The sequence below is a fragment of the Sminthopsis crassicaudata genome, chromosome 1, assembly GCF_048593235.1.
Source record: "Sminthopsis crassicaudata isolate SCR6 chromosome 1, ASM4859323v1, whole genome shotgun sequence".
NCBI classification, from domain to species: Eukaryota; Metazoa; Chordata; class Mammalia; order Dasyuromorphia; family Dasyuridae; genus Sminthopsis; species Sminthopsis crassicaudata.
The window spans coordinates 12,614,979-12,633,225 of NC_133617.1; the positions used below are offsets into that span (position 1 = coordinate 12,614,979).

Below are 18,247 nucleotides of genomic sequence, written 5' to 3' on the forward strand. Positions count from 1 at the left end.
AAAGTAAAAGGGCTACTTCTAATCATCTGAAAGAATGCTCTAATTCGCTACTAATTAGAGAAATTAAAATTAAAATCCCACTTCACACACCTCAGATTGGCTAAGATGACAGGAAAAGATGGTGAATGTTGGGGAAGGATGTGGGAAAACTGGGACACTAACGCATTGTTGGTGGAGTTGTGAACTGATCCAACCATTCTGGAGAGCAATTTGGAATTATGTTCAAAGGGCTATTAACTATTAAAGTGTGCATACGCTTTGATGCATCAGTGACTCTACTGGGTCTATATCTCAAGGAAATCATAAAGAAGGGATAAGGACTCACATATTTGTAGCAAACCTTTTTGTAGTGGCAAGGAACTAGAAATTGAGGGAATGCCCATCAGTTGGAGAATGGCTGAATAAGTCATGGAGTTGAATGGTATATGTGGTATATGAATGTAATGGAGTATTATTGTTCCATAAAAATGTTGATTTTAGATTTAGATGAACTGATGCTAAGTGAACTAAGCAGAAACAAGAGAACACAGGAAACAGTAACAAGATTATGTTATGACCAACTATGATGGACCTGGCTCTTCCCAACAATTCTAACAGACTTGAGATGGCAAATACCAATCGCATCCAAAGAGAAAACTAAAGAGAATGAATGTGGTCCAAAGCATAGGATTTTCTATTTTTTTTGTTGTTTGTTTGCTTGGTTTATTTTTTCTTTTTGTTTCTTTCTTTCCCTTTTTCATCTGATTTTTCTTGCTCAGCATGATGAATAAGGAAATATATTTAGAAAAACGGCCTATGTTTAACCTGTATTGGATTACTAGCTATCTTGGGGAGGGGAAAGAGAGTAAGGGGAAGAAAAAGAAATACAAAGTTTTGCAAAGGTGAATGTTGAAAACTATCTTTACATGGTATTTGGAAAAATAAAATACTATCAAAAGATAAAAAAAGCAGAAGGCTAGCTGTGCCTCAGTTTCCTCAAATGCAAAATGCAAGGGTGGAACTTGATAGATTCTAAGATCCCTTTCAGCTCTAAAAGTATGATCCTTTCATTTAGTGATGCTTAGCATGGCCATTGGAAAATTTTTCCCTCATCCCTCCAACAAGAGTCCCGTAGCATTTAATCTAGATAGATTAAATAAATGGTTTGGCAACGTTCCCAACTTAACACCTATGTTCTGCTACTAAGCTTGTACCATTCCAACCAAGTAGATCCCAGATCCCCAGGCACACACTCTCCCCATTCCCCTTCCTCTTGATTCTTGGACTACCTAGAGCTTATCTGCAGGAGTTGCTTGGATGACTGGGGTGACCTACCAAGGGCATTCTACAACCATGGCAACAAAGCACAGAATGTGAAAGGATCAATTGAATGATTACACGACCTCCAAAAGAACCAGGGACAGCAACTTAGAAAAACTATTCAGGCTATGGCCACTGTGTGTGGGGAACATGTGGCCTTGAATCCCAAGTAATTCTAAGCTTAATTTTGCCTCTGAATGTATGAGTGGGCTAGCTGAGAAACACCTAAGGTAGGGCTTCTTAAACCTTTTCCAACTGTGTCCCCTTTTTGCCTGAGAAATTTTTATGTGACCTCTGCTAGACAGGTGCATAAAACAGGTATTGCAAATCACTTACGGACAATAATTCATAATTTCATGCCTCCCACCACATTCAGTTATCAGATTCCTTAAGATAACATAAACCACATGGAGCTGGAATCTAATGGATTGATTGCCATCCTAGACCTCAGAAAAGCCACAAACAGTATCCTTTTGAGGCCACGTGAGCTTTTCCATGCCAAGGTTAAGGCTTATGGGTTTCTAATGACACGTGAGCAACATTATTGTTCTATGTATTAATATAGCTCATGCTCTTTTATTATTTTCTAATGCTGTGTTGGTGATAAATAAGTAATAAAAAAGTACCTATAGTATATGTACATATACACATATGTATACATATGCAATAAATACACATTTTAAAATATATTATCATATACAAAAATGCACTTTACATGTATTTATTTTGGATTCCCTCACAAATGCTTGGGATTTGACAGAGGCTCCTGTTAGCTAGTCAATAAATTGCTAATTGCCTACTGTGTTCTAGACACTGTGCTAAGTGCTGAGGAGAAAAAGAAAGGTAAAAATTACTTCTCTGTGCTCAAGGAATTAACAGTCTAACAGGCAGAGGAAAGGAAATGAGCATCTGTGAGGTGGCTCCCAAGTGCCAGGCGCTCTTTTAAACATTTTACACAAATTCTCTCATCTGATCTTCACAACAACCATGGAAGGAAAGGTTTGTTGATGTTCAGTTGATTTCAATTGTGCTAGACTCTCCATGACCCCATTTGGGGTTTTCTTGGCAAAGATACTAGAGCATTTTGCCATTTCCTTCCGAAGCTCATTTGACAGAGGAGGAAATTGAGGCAAACAAAGTTAAGTGACTTGCCCAGGGTCACACAAGTTGTAAATATCTGGGGCCAGATTTGAACTCCTAATTCTAGAACTGGTGCTCTAACCACTAAGCAGCCGCTTGTCTCATTAGCAATTATTTCTACAAATCTAATTGCCTTGGCCCCCAATCCAGTGATCTTTCCAGTTAAAAAAAAAATCCAACCCAAAACAAATAAAACCCCAAAATCAAACTGTAAAGAGTTGGAAGCATTTAGTGCAGACTAAACTCCTTTGGAAACTGTCTACATTAGGTGGTGCTCTTCTCTCTCATTCCTTCTCTCTTAAATCCTCTTCAGCCTGGCTTCCAACCACATCATTCAACTGAAAATGCTACTATTGGAATGAAATGTATTCTGAATGTTTGATGGAATTTACTTGTGAATCCATCTGGTCCTGAGGTTTTAGAAGTATTTTTGTGGCTTGTTTAATTTATTTTTAAGATACCGGGCTATTTATATGATCTATTTATCCTATTTTTGTCATTACTCATCCATTTCCTCTTAAGTTATTTGTTTTGCCCACATAACTGGGCAAAATACTTTCTAATAATTTCGTTTATTGCCTCTTGAATTAATATAAGTTCTTTTTAAAATTTTTTGAGACAGCTTGATTTTTTTTTTCTGTTTTTAAAAATCAGATTAGCTAATTCTTTTATATTTCTTAGTATTTTAAAAAACTGGCTCCTAGCTTTGTTTGCTTATTAAATGATCTTTTGCATTCTATTTTTTATTATCTTCTTTAGTTTTTAGAATTTCTTCTTTGTTATTTAGAGATTTCTGATTTGTTGTTATTCAAGCTTTTTTTTTTTTTTTAACTGCATGCCCAATTCACTGATTTATTTTTTGTTGTTAAAAAGTTTAGAGATATAACATTTCCTCTCACAAATGTTTTAACTATATATAATAAGCTTTGGCATGTTCTGTCACTATTATCATGGTCTGATGAAATTTTCAGTGTTTTTTCCTATTACTTGTTCTTTGACTCGTGAATTCTTTAGAATTATGTAATTTTCCAATTACTTTTCAATAACGGCTTTCTTTATTGGCTCTACTGAATATAATTTTATTGGATAGTGATCAGTAAACAATATGCTTTGTATTTCTGCTTTTTTACATTTGCAGGTGAAGTCTTTATGCTTCAGTATATGTTCAACTTTTGTAAGAGTCATGTAGAGCTGACTAAGTATGCATATTCCTTTATACTCTTATTCAATAATCATCAGGAATCTAACATGTCTCCTTTTTTAAAAAAAGTTCATATCTGGATCTTGATTTCTTTCATCAGTATCTTTTGGTTAGATCTCTCTAGATCTGAAAGGAGTACATTAAGTCCCCCATTTTTATAATTTTATTATTTCTCCCTTTATTTCATCAACCTTTCCTTTAAGAATCTACATGCTATGAAATTAAGCATATCTATATTAATTATTGATATTGATTCAATATCGATAATGCCTTTGGGCATAATGCAACTTCCCTGCTTATCTCTTTTTACATTTACTGTAGTACTGTAGTACCTGAAATCAATTTTGCTACCCTTATTTTTTTTAATTCAGCTGAAACAGATTTCTTCAGCTGAAGATTTTGCTTCTTTCTCTTATTTTAGTTCTATATCACTCTCTGTGTTTCAATTATGCTCCTTATAAATAACATTGTAGAACTCTGCTTTCTAATTCATTGTCTTATGCTTGTCAGTCTTATGGGTGAGTCATCCCATTTACATTCCCAATTATGATCGTTAATTGTCTAGTTCCCTTCAACCTCTAATCTAGTATTTTCTTTATTTACTCTTTCCTGTCATATCACTCTTTACAAATAAGAGAGGGACTTTTCATGTGATCATCAAATTAAACAGTCTGTTTCTTCTCTATCATGGTTCTTTTCTCCTTCCTCTGCTCCCGATACCTCCTATGTTTTTACTTTTTCTTTTCTTTGAATTCTACCTTGATATTCCTTCCTCCAACATTTGAGATTGTTTTGCTTATATCTGTTCCTTTAACTGTTCTGTCCTTCCTCTTACTCTATTTCCCTTTTAAGCTTAATGCATTCCCACCCTAAGATTTATGCTTATGTATATATATTCAACTTTCTTTTATCCACTGAGATGAAAATGAAGTTCATGGAATGCCCATTCTCACTCTTACCTTCACTCTTTGGCTATATACATTTCATCTTAGGCACTTCTATTATTCAATAATGATTTCCTTTTCTTTATTATTCCTTTCCTCTTCAGTATGGTCTCTTGTCCCTTCTATTTTTTGTCCCCTAAGACCATTTATCTTCCCTTGAAACTATTAAAAGAGAACAAAACCATCTATCGACCCTGTTGTCATTTTAACATGTTTCTTATTTCCCTATTAACAACTAAACAATCAGTCCCTATATGTTATCTTTCAATTACACAAATGTAGACCTTTCTATATTTTTCTTGGCACTTGCATTTACATTTCCAAATATCTACTCAATTCTAAGTTTTTTCACTAGGGATACTTAGAGATCTCCTATTCCATTAAAGATCTATTTATTCCCTTTTGTGTTTATGCTTGGATTTGTGGAACAGATATTCTTGACTGTTAAGTTTTATCTCTTGACTTTGGGAATATCATATTCCAAGTTCTCCTGTTTTTAAATGTAGCTGCTGCTAAGTCCTTAGTGTGGTTTCTTAGTATTTGAACTGCTCTATATTGATTGCTTATAATATTTTTCTTTAAGTACCATTTGACTACATTTTGACTACCATTTCTTTGATTCTACATCTTCCCAGTCACCCATATCCACTAATTCTGTCATCCTTGACGCTTTACTCCATCTATCCGATATATTATTAGATCTTGACATTTCTACTTCTACAACAGCATCTCATGTCTTTTTCCTCCTCTTCTCAGATGGGTTTAGGACAGTGATGAGAAACTGCACCTCTCTCTCAGCACCTCTCACCTAGACTCTTTCAGTGGCCTTCTAATTGAATTCACCACCTTCAGTCCATTCTCCAGTCAGGTGTCAAGGTGATTTTCCTAAATAATTTTTCTCAGCATGTCTCTTCCCCTTCTTTAAAAATTTCAGTGGAGATACATTGTTAATGAAGTTGTGAATACATCCAGCCATTCTGGAGAGCCATTTGGAACTATGCTCAAAAAGTTATCAAACTGTGCATACTCATTGACCCAGCAGTGTTGCTACTGGGTTTGTATCCCAAAGAGATCTTAAAGAAGGGAAAGGGACCTGTATGTGTAAGAATGTTTGTGGCAGTCCTCTTAGTGGTGGCCAGAAACTGGAAACTACGTGGATGCCCATCAATTGGAGAATGGCTGAATAAATTGTGGTATATGAATATTATGGAATATTATTGTTCTGTAAGAAATGACCAACAGGATGATTTCAGAAAGGCCTGGAGAGACTTATATGAACTGATGCTGAGTGAAATGAGCAGGACCAGGAGATTGTTGTATACTTCAACAATAATACTAGATGATGACCAATTCTGATGGATGTGGCCATTTTCAACAATGAGATGAACCAAATCAGTTCCAAAAGATCAGTAATGAACTGAAACCAGCTACACCCAGCTTGGGTCTCCCCAGCATGGGGACTGATAAACTGTAGAATTTCTACATCAAACAATAGTTTGTAAAATCTGTAAGGCAGCAACTCTCAGGGACATCCAAGTTTGAAAGGCCGCCAGACCCCTCAAATGTGACCCGGTCACAACCCCCAAACTCAGATATTAATTTAGCCTTCTTCTTTTGGGGGGAGGTGGAGAATGAAAGGATATCTGGATTTGTGACATCACTGGTATAGTAAGCTCCAAGTAAGCAAACACTCACTTCCAATATAGATCTGTAATGATTCTGCAATTTATAATCTTAAAGCAAGTCCCCTGCAACACTGAGAAGTAATTTGTAAGCATCATATATGGTACCTAGGGAGGCACATAATGCTGGCCTGGAGACAGGAATGGTTTAAATCTGGTGTCAGACACCAGCTGTGGGATCCTGTTTTCTTCAGTTCCCACATCTATAAAATGAACTGGAGAAGAAAACGGCAACCCCCCCCCCCAGAGAAAACCCTCAAAAGGGGTCACAAAGAGTTGACCATGACTGAAACGATTGAACAAGAAGAAGGATCATATTCCTAGTATGTGTCAAAGAAGGGAACTGAAACTAGGTTTTTCTGGCTCCCTAATCACTACTCAATGAGATAGCTCCATTTAGTATCCCTGTAACTTTGCAAAATAGAACACTGACGGCATTTTTCTAGTCAGAGACTAGAAACTACACTCCACCTCTTACTGCCCCAGACTAAGATCTTGCCTACAGGGCTGGTCTAATAGAACTTCTGGAAGAATCTAAACAGAAGTTTGTGGAAACCATACTTAGGACCAACACTATGTATTTTATGTGGAGAAAGCAGCCAGTTTAGGTGTCTTGGCTATGTCATATAGTTCAAAGATTCTAGATTTGCTTTCTTAGGCATAAAACATTCTCTTCCTAGAATTTAGAGCTGCAAAGGGTCCAAGACACTTATACTGTCTAACCATTTCCTTTTATAGATGAAGAGAATGTAATCCAGCAAGGGAAAGGGCCTTCCCTTTAAGGGAGTAGGCAGGTGACAGAACTGGTGTTCAAACACAGGTCCTCCAATTTTAATTTCAATGTTTTTTTTCCATTACAGATCAGAACTCAATCCAATCTCAACTTTTACTGAATCCTACACCTCTTGCCCTGTTAAGAAAATATACATTTTAAAAACATATCCTTGTCACAAACTTATTAAACTCGGAAGATGACAATAAAGAGGAAAAGTGTTAGAGGTTTGAGAATGATATAAAAACAGACACACACACATAACTCATTGTGTGTGTGTGTGCGTGCGCACATGCCGCATGCAGACATCGGTCTGGACTAGCCAATCCCACCTAGGTAGCCAAAGCAAGGTTCATTTAGGTACACGCTAACTTTACAAGCAGGGCACATTTTCTGCCTGGATGTTTATGTCTCAGCCTTAGTCAGACTTAGCTCTGTAAGGAAGCTGGGACCGAGGATCAACAGGACTGAGGGAAAAAAGCAGGGTTGGCACTTACATTGATCATAGCATTGGAGGTGATCCGAAATAGGGTGGCCCGCTCACTAACTGCTTTTAGCTTCTCCCCACTTTCGACAGGTATTTTCAGGCTCTCCAGCTCATTCAGCGACCTCTGGAGAGCTGCTCCATGTTTTGAGATAAGGTCATTGCATATGCTTAGGTCATCCAACTTGCCCGAAAGAATGCCTAAGGTGTTCTGCAGGTCACTCTTGTCAGAATGGTTGGGGACCTCCTCATCACCAGAGTCATCTGTGCAAGGAGGAAAGGGGGAAAGATGGTTTCCATGGTTACCACTGGACCACTTTCAAACATCAAGCCCACCCAGTCTACTTGGTCAAAGGAAAGAGTAAGAGGGATGGTCAGCCAGCAGCCAATGCTTCGGTTGGAGTTCTGCTCCGTTCTAAGTGCTCCGAGCAGCTTCTTCTCATCTCTGCTGCTAGAGCTAGGATGCAGTCTCCGTGTGCAGCTTTCCACCCCACCCCCATGCCATGTCTCCAAGCTGTTCACTTCCTGTGCTTGGCTCCTAGAATCCAACACAAGATAAATGTGTTCCAGAACACTGCCCTTTCCTCAGAGAAGGGAAGTTTTCAAAGGAACAACTGACCTGTATGGTCTGCAAAAAGAAGAAACCCTGGTCCATACCCAAAGTTGGGTTATGTTACTTGCTCCCAGGGTAACCTGGGCCCTTCTTCTTGGGGCTAGTTTCTTCCTCTGTAAAAAAAAGTGGACTGGACTAGGTCATCTCCAAATCCACTGACTCTAATGAAATGCCGGTCGGGCCCACATGGCCCATCCCTGGCTGTTGCTCTGGTCCTCCCATGGGAAGCAGTAGGCCGTGATTTGGTGCTGCCGTTCCTTCTGCCAAGTCACTGCTTCTCTGAGGCTCGATTCCCTCTTTTGTTTAAGATGTTCAAAAGGGAGCAGGAGATAAGAGGCTCTGCTGGAAAAATCTTTTGTCAAACGCTGTGCAAAAAGCAAGAGTAACTCACCTTTTTTTCTAACCCTCTTGAAAGCCAAGCAGTGCCAAGGCCATCATTTCCATTTTAGGGATAAGGAGACTTACAGAGAATTAAGGTCTCTCCACAGACCTTGTGGGCAGCTGGATATGTACTCGATCAGAAGCACTGAACTAAATGCTGACTAAACAGCAGGCTTTGTGCCAAGCACCGGAGGAAAAAAGACAGAAATGAAATCATCTCCACCTTCAAGAGTCTACATTCTATCTGAAGACACAGCATGTACATACATGGAGCAGGGTAAGAGGGGTCAGGAAAGGCCCTGGATATAAACCGGTGTTTCAGCTAGAGGAAACATACTCTGATTGTACTCACACAGTACAAAGAGCCATTCCCTGATGGATAAATGGATAAAAGTTTTAAGTAGGCAATTTTCAAAGCTGTCAATAGCCATATGAAAAAATGTTCAGAATCACTATTAGAGAGATGGAAATTAAAACAAGTCTGAGGTACCACCTCACATCTATCAGATTGACTAAAATGATAGAAATACGTCATCTTTTCTAGTGTAAGTTGTGCCATCTTTTGTAACCCTGATTCACTGATCATGTATAAAAAAGTCTCAAATGAATTATGAAGCAGGAGTTCCAAACACTGCAAATAGAACAGGCAGGCAGAGGAAAAGTGGAACAAGAAGGGGGAGGCAGGGCTAAAGAAGATGGAGAGGAAGAACAGGAAGCAGAAGGTTGGGGAGGAAGGCAGCTGATTTTTCTGGAGGTGGGTAATTTAGTATCACAGGGGTTCAGAGAGTAAGGGGTGTGACTACATAAGGCCCAGTGGTGAGGTTGGGCAGAGCAGAAGATCATCCCGGTACTAGTGCTGAAGAAATGCTCTTTATCTTGGGAAGACTGCTATGTACTAAGTAAGACTAAAGTAAGCTAAAGCAGGAAAACTATTCATACAAGAAAAACCTTGAAACTTAAGGAGTCTGATCAATACAATAACCAAATCATGATTCCAGAAGTCTGATGATGAAGCAAATCTCTTTGGTGGAAAGGCGACGGAGGAGCAGCAGAATGAGACATTTGTACATTCGATCATTTCAATGTGTTTTCTTCACTGCATTTTTGGTATAAGAGGGCTTTCTTTGGGAAGAGAGGAAGGACAGAGTGGACAGATAGTACTGATGATACCCCCCAAAATCCTCCCATTCCAGACCCAAAGGAAGTGATCTTTCTGTCCTCAGCTCCGGCACAGCCTTTTGCTCATTTTTCTCTCATGTACCATACAAGTTGGGAGTATATGTTGGCTCTTCCTTAACCCCTCACTCAACTATGATTTCCAATGAAGGCGGGGACTGGGACTTATTATTCCTCATATCTTCCCCACTGGCAAACTCAGAGCAGAAATTTAATGAATGCTCACTGAAATGAGTCCAACAGAACTGTCTTCTAGCTGGGAATCTTTTACATCTATATCTTATATGTGGGAATTCCTTAAGGAAACGATCAGTTCCTAACAGCACAGCTCTTTTATTTATAGGATCCTTAAAAGGAACAGATTGTCATGGAAACAGCTACCTAGGTTAGATGGGATATTTTTAGAACCTGGCTGTTTGCAGGCTTCTGGGTAAAATGAATCAAATTTCTTGGAAAAAGCAATTCCTTTGGGGGCTCTGTCAGAATCATCATTAGAATGAAGGGAAAACAAAGAATGAAGGGTAAAGGGGGGAGAGGCGGCTTGTGTGCTCACCTGGGATTTCAGATTACATTTACTTTTGAATAATGACTTGATGAGGGATGGTCTCCAAGTCAGGATTCCTTTGGTTCCCAGAAAAGCTCTAGGTTGTGCTGCCTGTGTGACTGTGAGCAAGCTGCTTCACTTCTCAGAGCCCCAGGAAACTTTTCTGATTCTAAATTACAGAAAAGCCCCTGACAAGCATTGTTGGAGAGGGTCCACACCTTCAAAAGCACACCACTGGACACACAGAAAAAGTCACTTTTCATCTTGGTTTGTCTTATCTTTCCAACTAGAATCTCAGGGGAGGGATAATGTCTTTTATATTTCAGTGTCCCCACAGAGGTACTTGAGGGTAGTAAAAAGAGAGACCTGGAGTTGCTTTCAGAATTGGTGGCTACTAGCTATGAGCCTCAGGGTAGGCAAATACAAAATGGGCACATCTGCACTATCAAGAAAGATTTTCGGGAGGACTGGTAGGATCTGGATAGCCTGGAATGAGGGGAAGGTCACTTCCTGTTGTGGGGAGAGCAGCAGCAATAATCCTACAGAATGATGATGTCAAACCAAGGGGTGTAGTGCAAAGGATTAGGCAGAGGAGGAGAGGAAGAACAGTTCAGAAGCCACAGAAGTTGTAGGCTTCTCATAGTCCCAGAAGAGCACAAAGAAGCATGATGGTCTATCAGAAAGCACATAGGAAGGCCTGGCTTTGAACCCTGCCTCTGGGACCTTTCATGCTCTTAATCCTCAGCTTCTCTATCTGCAAAATGCTAGGCTAGGTGATCTCCGAGTTTCCTTCTAGCTCTAAAGTCTTTGATAAGCTGGAACATGTCAAGAGCAAGAGGACCAACATGAAGAAGAGACTTGAAAATTTCATAAGAGGAACATATGGACAAAGTAAATGTGGGGTAATATAGCTGACTTTAAGTATTTAAATGAGATGTCATAAGAAAATAGAATTGATTTATTTTGCCCAACTCCATAGAATAGCAGCAAGACAGAACTTAATTCAGACCTATGCCACAGCAGAATAGATTACCTCTGGAGGTAGTGAGCTCCCCATCTTTAGAGGTTTTTATATACCATAATTTACCCAACCATTCTCCAACCGATGGACATCCATTCATTTTCCAGTTTCTAGCCACTACGAAAAGGGCTGCCACAAACATTTTGGCACACACAGGTCCCTTTCCCTTTTTTAGTATTTCCTTGGGATATAAGCCCAGTGGTAGCACTGCTGGGTCAAAGGGTATGCACATTTTGATAACTTTTTGGGCATAATTCCAGATTGCTCTCCAGAATGGCTGGATTCTTTCACAACTCCACCAACAATGCATTAGTGTCCCAGTTTTCCCACAGCCCCTCCAACATTCATCGTTATTTGTTCCTGTCATCTTAGCCAATTTGACAGGTGTGTAATGATATCTCAGAGTTGTCTTAATTTGCATTTCTCTGATCAATAGTGATTTGGAACACTCTTTCATATGAGTGGAAATAGTTTTAATTTCATCATCTGAAAATTGTCTGTTCATATCCTTTGACCATTTATCAATTGGAGAATGGCTTGATTTCTTATAAATCAGAGTCAATTCTCTGTATATTTTGGAGATGAGGCCTTTATCAGAACCTTTAACTGTAAAAATGTTTTCCCAATTTGTTACTTCCCTTCTAATCTTGTTTGCATTAGTTTTGTTTGTGCAGAAACTTTTTAATTTGGTGTAATCAAAATTTTCTATTTTGTGATCAATAATGGTCTCTAGTTCTCTCTTGGACACAAACTCCTTCCTCCTCCACAAGTCCGAGAGGTAAACCATCCCACGTTCCTCCAATTTATTTATGATTTCGTTCTTTATGCCTAAATCTTGGACCCATTTTGATCTTATCTTAGTATGTTAAATGTGGGTCCATGCCTAGTTTCTGCCATCTTTAGAGGTTTTTAAGGAGAGCCTATACAGGAGAGTAGAGGATTCCTGCTTCAAGCAGGAATTGGACTTGATGACTTCTGCCATCTCAACTCTGGGATTCTAGGAGTCTAGCAGATGTTCAAGCAATCTTTGCTGATTCACAGATACTACCCTTCCAGGAAGAGCCCCAGCTTTCAAATCTTTTTTGTTTTTCATTTGCAGCCTCCCCTTTAGCTCAGCAGTTAAAATGAGATTTTTTTTTAAATATCATAACCAAAATGCTTGTGACTAAGCCCTAGTGACAGCATGTGTGTTGTTGTTCATATGCCAATCGAGTCAAAGGCCTTTTTGAGGGCCCCAAGGAGGAAGCCTCAAGTGGCAGATGGACCAACTTTGGTCTGGGGAACTGCCCTGTTTCTGCCACAGGCACTAGTAATTAATTGGCCTTTTGCCAGGCCAGGGGCAGATTAAGGAATGGCTTCTAAGGGAGGGGCTCCTAAGGTGTGATTTCTACTGGAGACTATCCCTTCTCAGTAGAGTGGAAGAAGAACTGGTCTCAAATCACCCTGTATTACACCAACTTGGAAGCACCCAAAACTCGCCAGTCTCCAGACTGGACTGTGAAATAGCAGAACATAAAAATATAGAAGTTTAGACTAGACTTTGACCCCCTCATGATCTCCCACCCTCCAGAAGTGGACAGAGCCCACCACTCACAGACAGTTTAAATTTAAAAAAGAGAAAGCATGAACAACCAAAAAATCCAACCATAAAAACTACAATAGATGACAGAGAAGCTAAAGAAACAAACACTGAAGAAGACAAAGACCTGAAAATATCTATAAGCTTCAAAGAAAAACGCAAATTGGACACAAGCTCAATAGGAATCCCTAGAAGAGTTAAAGAAAGTTTTTTTTTAAAGGAAAAAAAAGATTTTAAAACTAAATAACCATACCAATAAAAATATCAAAGAATCATTTTGTAGAATTGGAAAAAAATTAATGAAATTCATCTGGAAGAACAAAAGGCCAAAAATATAAAAGGAGCTAATTTGAAAAAATAAATGTCAAGAAAAGAGGCCTCCCAGTACCAAATTTCAAAATACATTACAAAAGTAGTAATCTAACAAGACAATCTGGACTTGCTAAGAAGTAAAGGGATACATCAGTGGAACAGATTAGGTACACAATATATAGGAGTAAATGACCATATTTATCTGGCATTTGATAAACCTAAAAACTATGTGACAAAAATTGTTACCCTACATCAAGAGAAGATTAAAATAGGTACATGATTTAAACATAAAGGGTAATATAAATAAATTAAGGGAGCATGGAAAGCCTGAAGAAAGAGTTGGGCAGAAACCTATAACAAATCAAGCTATCAACCAACAAATATTTAATAAGAGCCTATTGTATACAAGATAATAATATAAAGGATATGTGATGAATAAATACATGATTATCCCTCAAGGACCTTATAGTTTAGAAAAGGAGACAAGTCATAAACAACACTGGAAACACTGAACAAAAGCACAAGGAAGGTCCCTAGGCAAGGGATCAAATCTGTTATGGGCTTACCGTTTACTTTCCTCAGGTCTGCCCAAAGAAATTCTGCTTTTCCCCAATGATCTGAGCAATTTTACATGCTTACCTAGTCTGAACTCTCTGAAAGTACTGAGAAAGAAAGGAGAGTGGCAAGAGAGGAGAAGGAAAGGTAGAATCTTTTAGATAGAAGTTCTTTCCTGACATGAATGTCTATGGGTGCTCACAGATCTTACGCTGGTGAAACTTTGATATACTAACGCACAATATGCTATGGCCTCAAGATTGACCAATATTTCTTTACTAGCACTAGCCTGTCAATAGTCACCTACTCTGTGTCAGGCACTGTGCCAGCCTTTAGAAATACAAAAAAGGCAAAAGACAATCTGCTTTAAGAGTTATATACAAGCCAGGTAGAGACAGGAGAAATTGGAGATGTTCCTGAAGCATCCCCCAGATAACCCATTTTACTTACAGAGTAAGGGATACCAAAAGAGCCTGCAAATAAGCTTAAAGTGGGACAGCAAAGCCTGTCCCATTTCCTTGTTATTTTTTTTATTCTGATTTTTAAAATACTAAATAAAACAAGCATTTTTATATTGAATGTAAAACAGGGTAGATTGGCAATGAGACCTTGAATTTTATTATGTAGAGTTTGCTTTTCTTTTCAAGAATATTATCTATTCAACACTTAATTTTCAGAGTTTCCTGCAATTTGTGGTGAAGACTTTTTTCCTTCGTCTTCCTCTCCTACCTTTCCTTCATGAAAAAAAAAAAGAAAATGAAAATTCTTATAACAAAGTAGTTAAGCAAAACAAATTGCTATGTTGGTCATGTTCAAAATATACACTCCACTCCACATTATGAGCCAGGAGATGGGCAGCAATTCTCCTCATGGTTCACTGCACTCCTGGTTGGCCACTACTTTGATCTTTCAAAATGGTTCTGGTTTCTTTTGGCGAGGCAATTGGGATTAAGTAACTTTGTCCAGGGTCACATCTGGGAAGCATTAAGTTGTCTGAGGCTAGATTTGAACTCAAGTCCTCCTGACGATTATCCACTGTGCCATCAAGCTGCCCCCAAATGGTTCATTTTTTACAATGTAATTACCAATTCTCCACTTGGTTATGTTTACTTTACTGTGTCAGTTTTGTAAGAGCCTTCCCAGGTCTGTCTGAAATTGTCTCTTCCAACATTTCTTACAGTAGTGACAGCATTCCCTGGGACAATTGGTTCCAAACACTTGTAGGTTTTCCCCTTTCCAACGGGCCCTGGTCTTCCTTCAAGGACCTATATGCCTACGTACTTGAAACCAAACCCAGACATACTCAGCTCTAGTGAGAAACTAAACATCCTGAAAGTCCCAACAGTAGGAAGATTTTCTCTTTTTCAAGCTATAAGCCATGATTATTGAATTTTTATAGTTGTTCTTTGTGTCCTGTCTATTCACTGCTAACGATGGCTGAGGTGGGGAGAATTCTCTGCCAGCAGATGAGGGACGTGCCGGCCAACGCACTGATTTCATAGAAGCTCACAAGAACAGCCATGGCATAAGATATGGTTGGCTGGAGAGAGCTCAGGCTAGCTGATAAAAAGATTGACTTAAAATTCACCTGTGAGTGTGACAAACAGAATCCCAGCTTTTGCTTAAATAAGCTGCCACTCAAGCCCTCTCCACCGAGGGCCTGAAACAGAACTCTTTCTGCCCGAAAACAAGAGCATGCTTGTTGTCGAAGCTATTCCTGGATCCTTGGTTGACCATTTGTCCCTCCAGTACCTAAGGAGTGACATGTAAATTTCCTCTGTATTCCTAGAAACTCTCCCTCCAAGTCCCAGAGCACGGAAGGGTCCAATCCTACAGCCAGGTCTGAGCCTGAAGGACAACTGCATCATAAGAAGATATAGAAGGAACTGGCACAGTTTGCAGTGTTCAAACCACAAGTGCTGACCTGTATGACCTGATTACTTAATTATGGTAGGAATAAGACAGTATCTCCACAAACAGCTCCCTAACTGGCCCATTCTCCTACTCATCATAGGGATTTCTGCAAACTTTTTCCAGCCTCCCTCTATATTCTCAAACTCTAAGGATTTTGCCTCATCATTCACTGAAAAAACTGAGACGAATTAATGAGATCTGATTCAAACTTTCTTCTAATCTGATGTCACTTCCCCGGCCCTTCTCGCTGCCTTCTTCCCTGACACATGCCCTTGACCACAAGATTATAGAGAGAAACAACTCTGAAAAATGTTAGCACTGATTGGTGGGCCAACAAAAGTTCAGATGACTGAAGATGAAACATAAAATAATATCCTTCTGTAATGAACTTAAAAGGCAGAGAAAGAGAGACATTTTAGGGCCAGGTCAATGTGGGCATTTGTTTTGTTGGTCAGGTATGTTTATGATGACAGTGGGCTTTGTTTTGGGGCAGTGATATTCAGTTGGGAGGGGGGAATGGGAAGAATAGGTCATAAATTTGTAAATGCATATAAATATTTATATAAAAGAGATGTAGTTCCAATCCATATTCCAGCTACCTTCCCCTTTATCCTCCAAGTTACTGTTGGTGTCCTTTGTTCTCTAAGTGGACCACAACGTCAGGAAGGTGATGCTGACCAGCAAGAGAATTGAATTTTGGCGAGAAGGGCTGAGCAAAGTCGCCAACATCACTCTTCCCCCTGGAGCCTTCTGGGTCCAGTGGCCAGATATGGATTGCTTTCTATTTACACTCTTATCTGTAGATACAAATAAGCAGCATGAATAAAATGTTGAACCCGTTGTCAAGAAAACTTGAGTTCAAATTCAGGCATAGACCTTAGCTGTCCAACCTTAGGAGCAAGTCATCTATCTTCTTCTGTCAGCCTCCACCTTCCAAATTGTTAGAATTAAATGCAATGATGGCTGTGAAGTGCTTAGCATGGTGTCTGTGACCGCAGTTGTTTGCACATTGAATTCCTTTTTAGACTGTAAGCTCTCTGAGGACAGGAAGCACAGATTTTGTGCCCTTTGTTTCTCCAGAACTTAGCTCAATATTTGGTATAGAATTGATGCTTAACAAATGCTTTTTTGATTTGTCTTCTATTTTACAATCAAACTACTAATAGTTGTGATTTACATTTGTCTCTCTTCTCACTCATTTTAGAAGCCCTTGAAATCCTGACTTCCAATCCCACCATCAAAATAAAACTGTTCCAAGGTTCTCTATAAACTCTTTCTTAATTTTTTTTTTACTTAAAACATTTTTTAAAAATTGAGTTTCAAATTGCAACTCTCTCCCACTCATTGAGAAGGCAAGAAATGTGATATATATTTAAAATCATGTAAAACATATTTCCATATTAGCAATGTTGCAAAAAAAAGAGCAAAAAGAAAAAAGTGAAAAAATTATGTTTCAATCTGCATTCAGGCTCCATCAGTTATCTCTGTGGAAGTGGATAGCCTTTTCTATCACAAGTCCTTTGGAATTGTTCTGGATCAGTGCAGTGCTGAGAAAAGTCAAGTCATTCACAGTTGAACATCATATAATACTATTGTTACTGTGAATGACATTACTCATGCTACTGGTTCTACTCACTGCATTGTGTATCAGTTCAAATAAGTATTTTCTGGTTTTTCTGAAAGCATCCCGGTTCATCATTTTTTATAGCACATTTGTATTCCATCACAGTCAAACTACAATTTGCCCAGCCATTCCCCAATGGATGGATATCCCCTCAATTTCTAATTTTTTGCCACCACAAAAGAAGTTGATATCTAGGTCATTTTCCTATGATCTTTGGGATACAAGCTCAGTAGTGGTATTACTGGGTCAAAAGCTACACATAATTTTATAGCTCTTTGGTCATAACTCCAAACTGTTTTCCAGAATAGTTCGGTCAGTTCACAATTCCACCACCAACATGCTGTTATATTTAGTTGTTTTCAACCACGTCAGAGTCTTTGTGATGATCCCTTATGGAGTTTTCTTGGCAGAGTAACATGAGAGGTTTGCCATTTCCTTCTCCAGTTCATTTTACAGATGAGGAAACTTTGGCAAATAAGGTTAAATGACTTGCCTAGGGTCCCATGGCTAGTATTTGAAGTATTCCTAGGTTCAGCCCTTTTTCCACAGCCCCTCCAATATTTGTCATTTTTCTTTTCTGTCATATTTAGCCAATCTTATAGGTATCAGATGCTACTTCAGAGTTGTTTTAATTTACCTATCTCTAATATTGATTTACAGCATTTTTTCATATGGCTATAGGTAGCTTTGATTTCTTCTGAAAATTGTTTATTTCTATTTTGACTACTTATCAATTGGGGGATGACATATTACAATAAATTTGACTCAGTTCTCTATATAAATCTTGAGCAATATGGTTTTGTTTGTGCAGAAACTTTTAAATTTTATATATTAAAAATAAACACTTTATTTGATTCTAACTTTTGTTTGGTCACAAATTCTTCCCTTATCCATATATGTGACAAGTAAAATTGTCCATGCTCCCCTAATTTGCTTATGATATTCACTTTATGTCTAAATTATGTTTCTATTTTGACCTTATTTTGCTATAAAGTATGAGATATTG

At 38.6% G+C, this 18,247-nt stretch overlaps 1 protein-coding gene across 15 annotated transcripts in view; it reads right to left on the reverse strand.

The window, feature by feature from the left end:
• OSBP2 (oxysterol binding protein 2) overlaps positions 1-18,247 on the reverse strand; it is a 249,736-nt gene that overhangs the window by 58,452 nt on the left and 173,037 nt on the right. For 13 of the 15 annotated variants that reach the window (XM_074293731.1, XM_074293676.1, XM_074293686.1 and 10 more), the window contains one exon: positions 7,536-7,786. The exons of the other annotated variants lie outside the window; for them this stretch is intronic. In XM_074293731.1, coding sequence (XP_074149832.1) covers positions 7,536-7,786 — 251 coding nt within the window. The remainder of the gene's footprint in view (positions 1-7,535; positions 7,787-18,247) is intronic. 15 annotated transcript variants of the gene reach the window in all.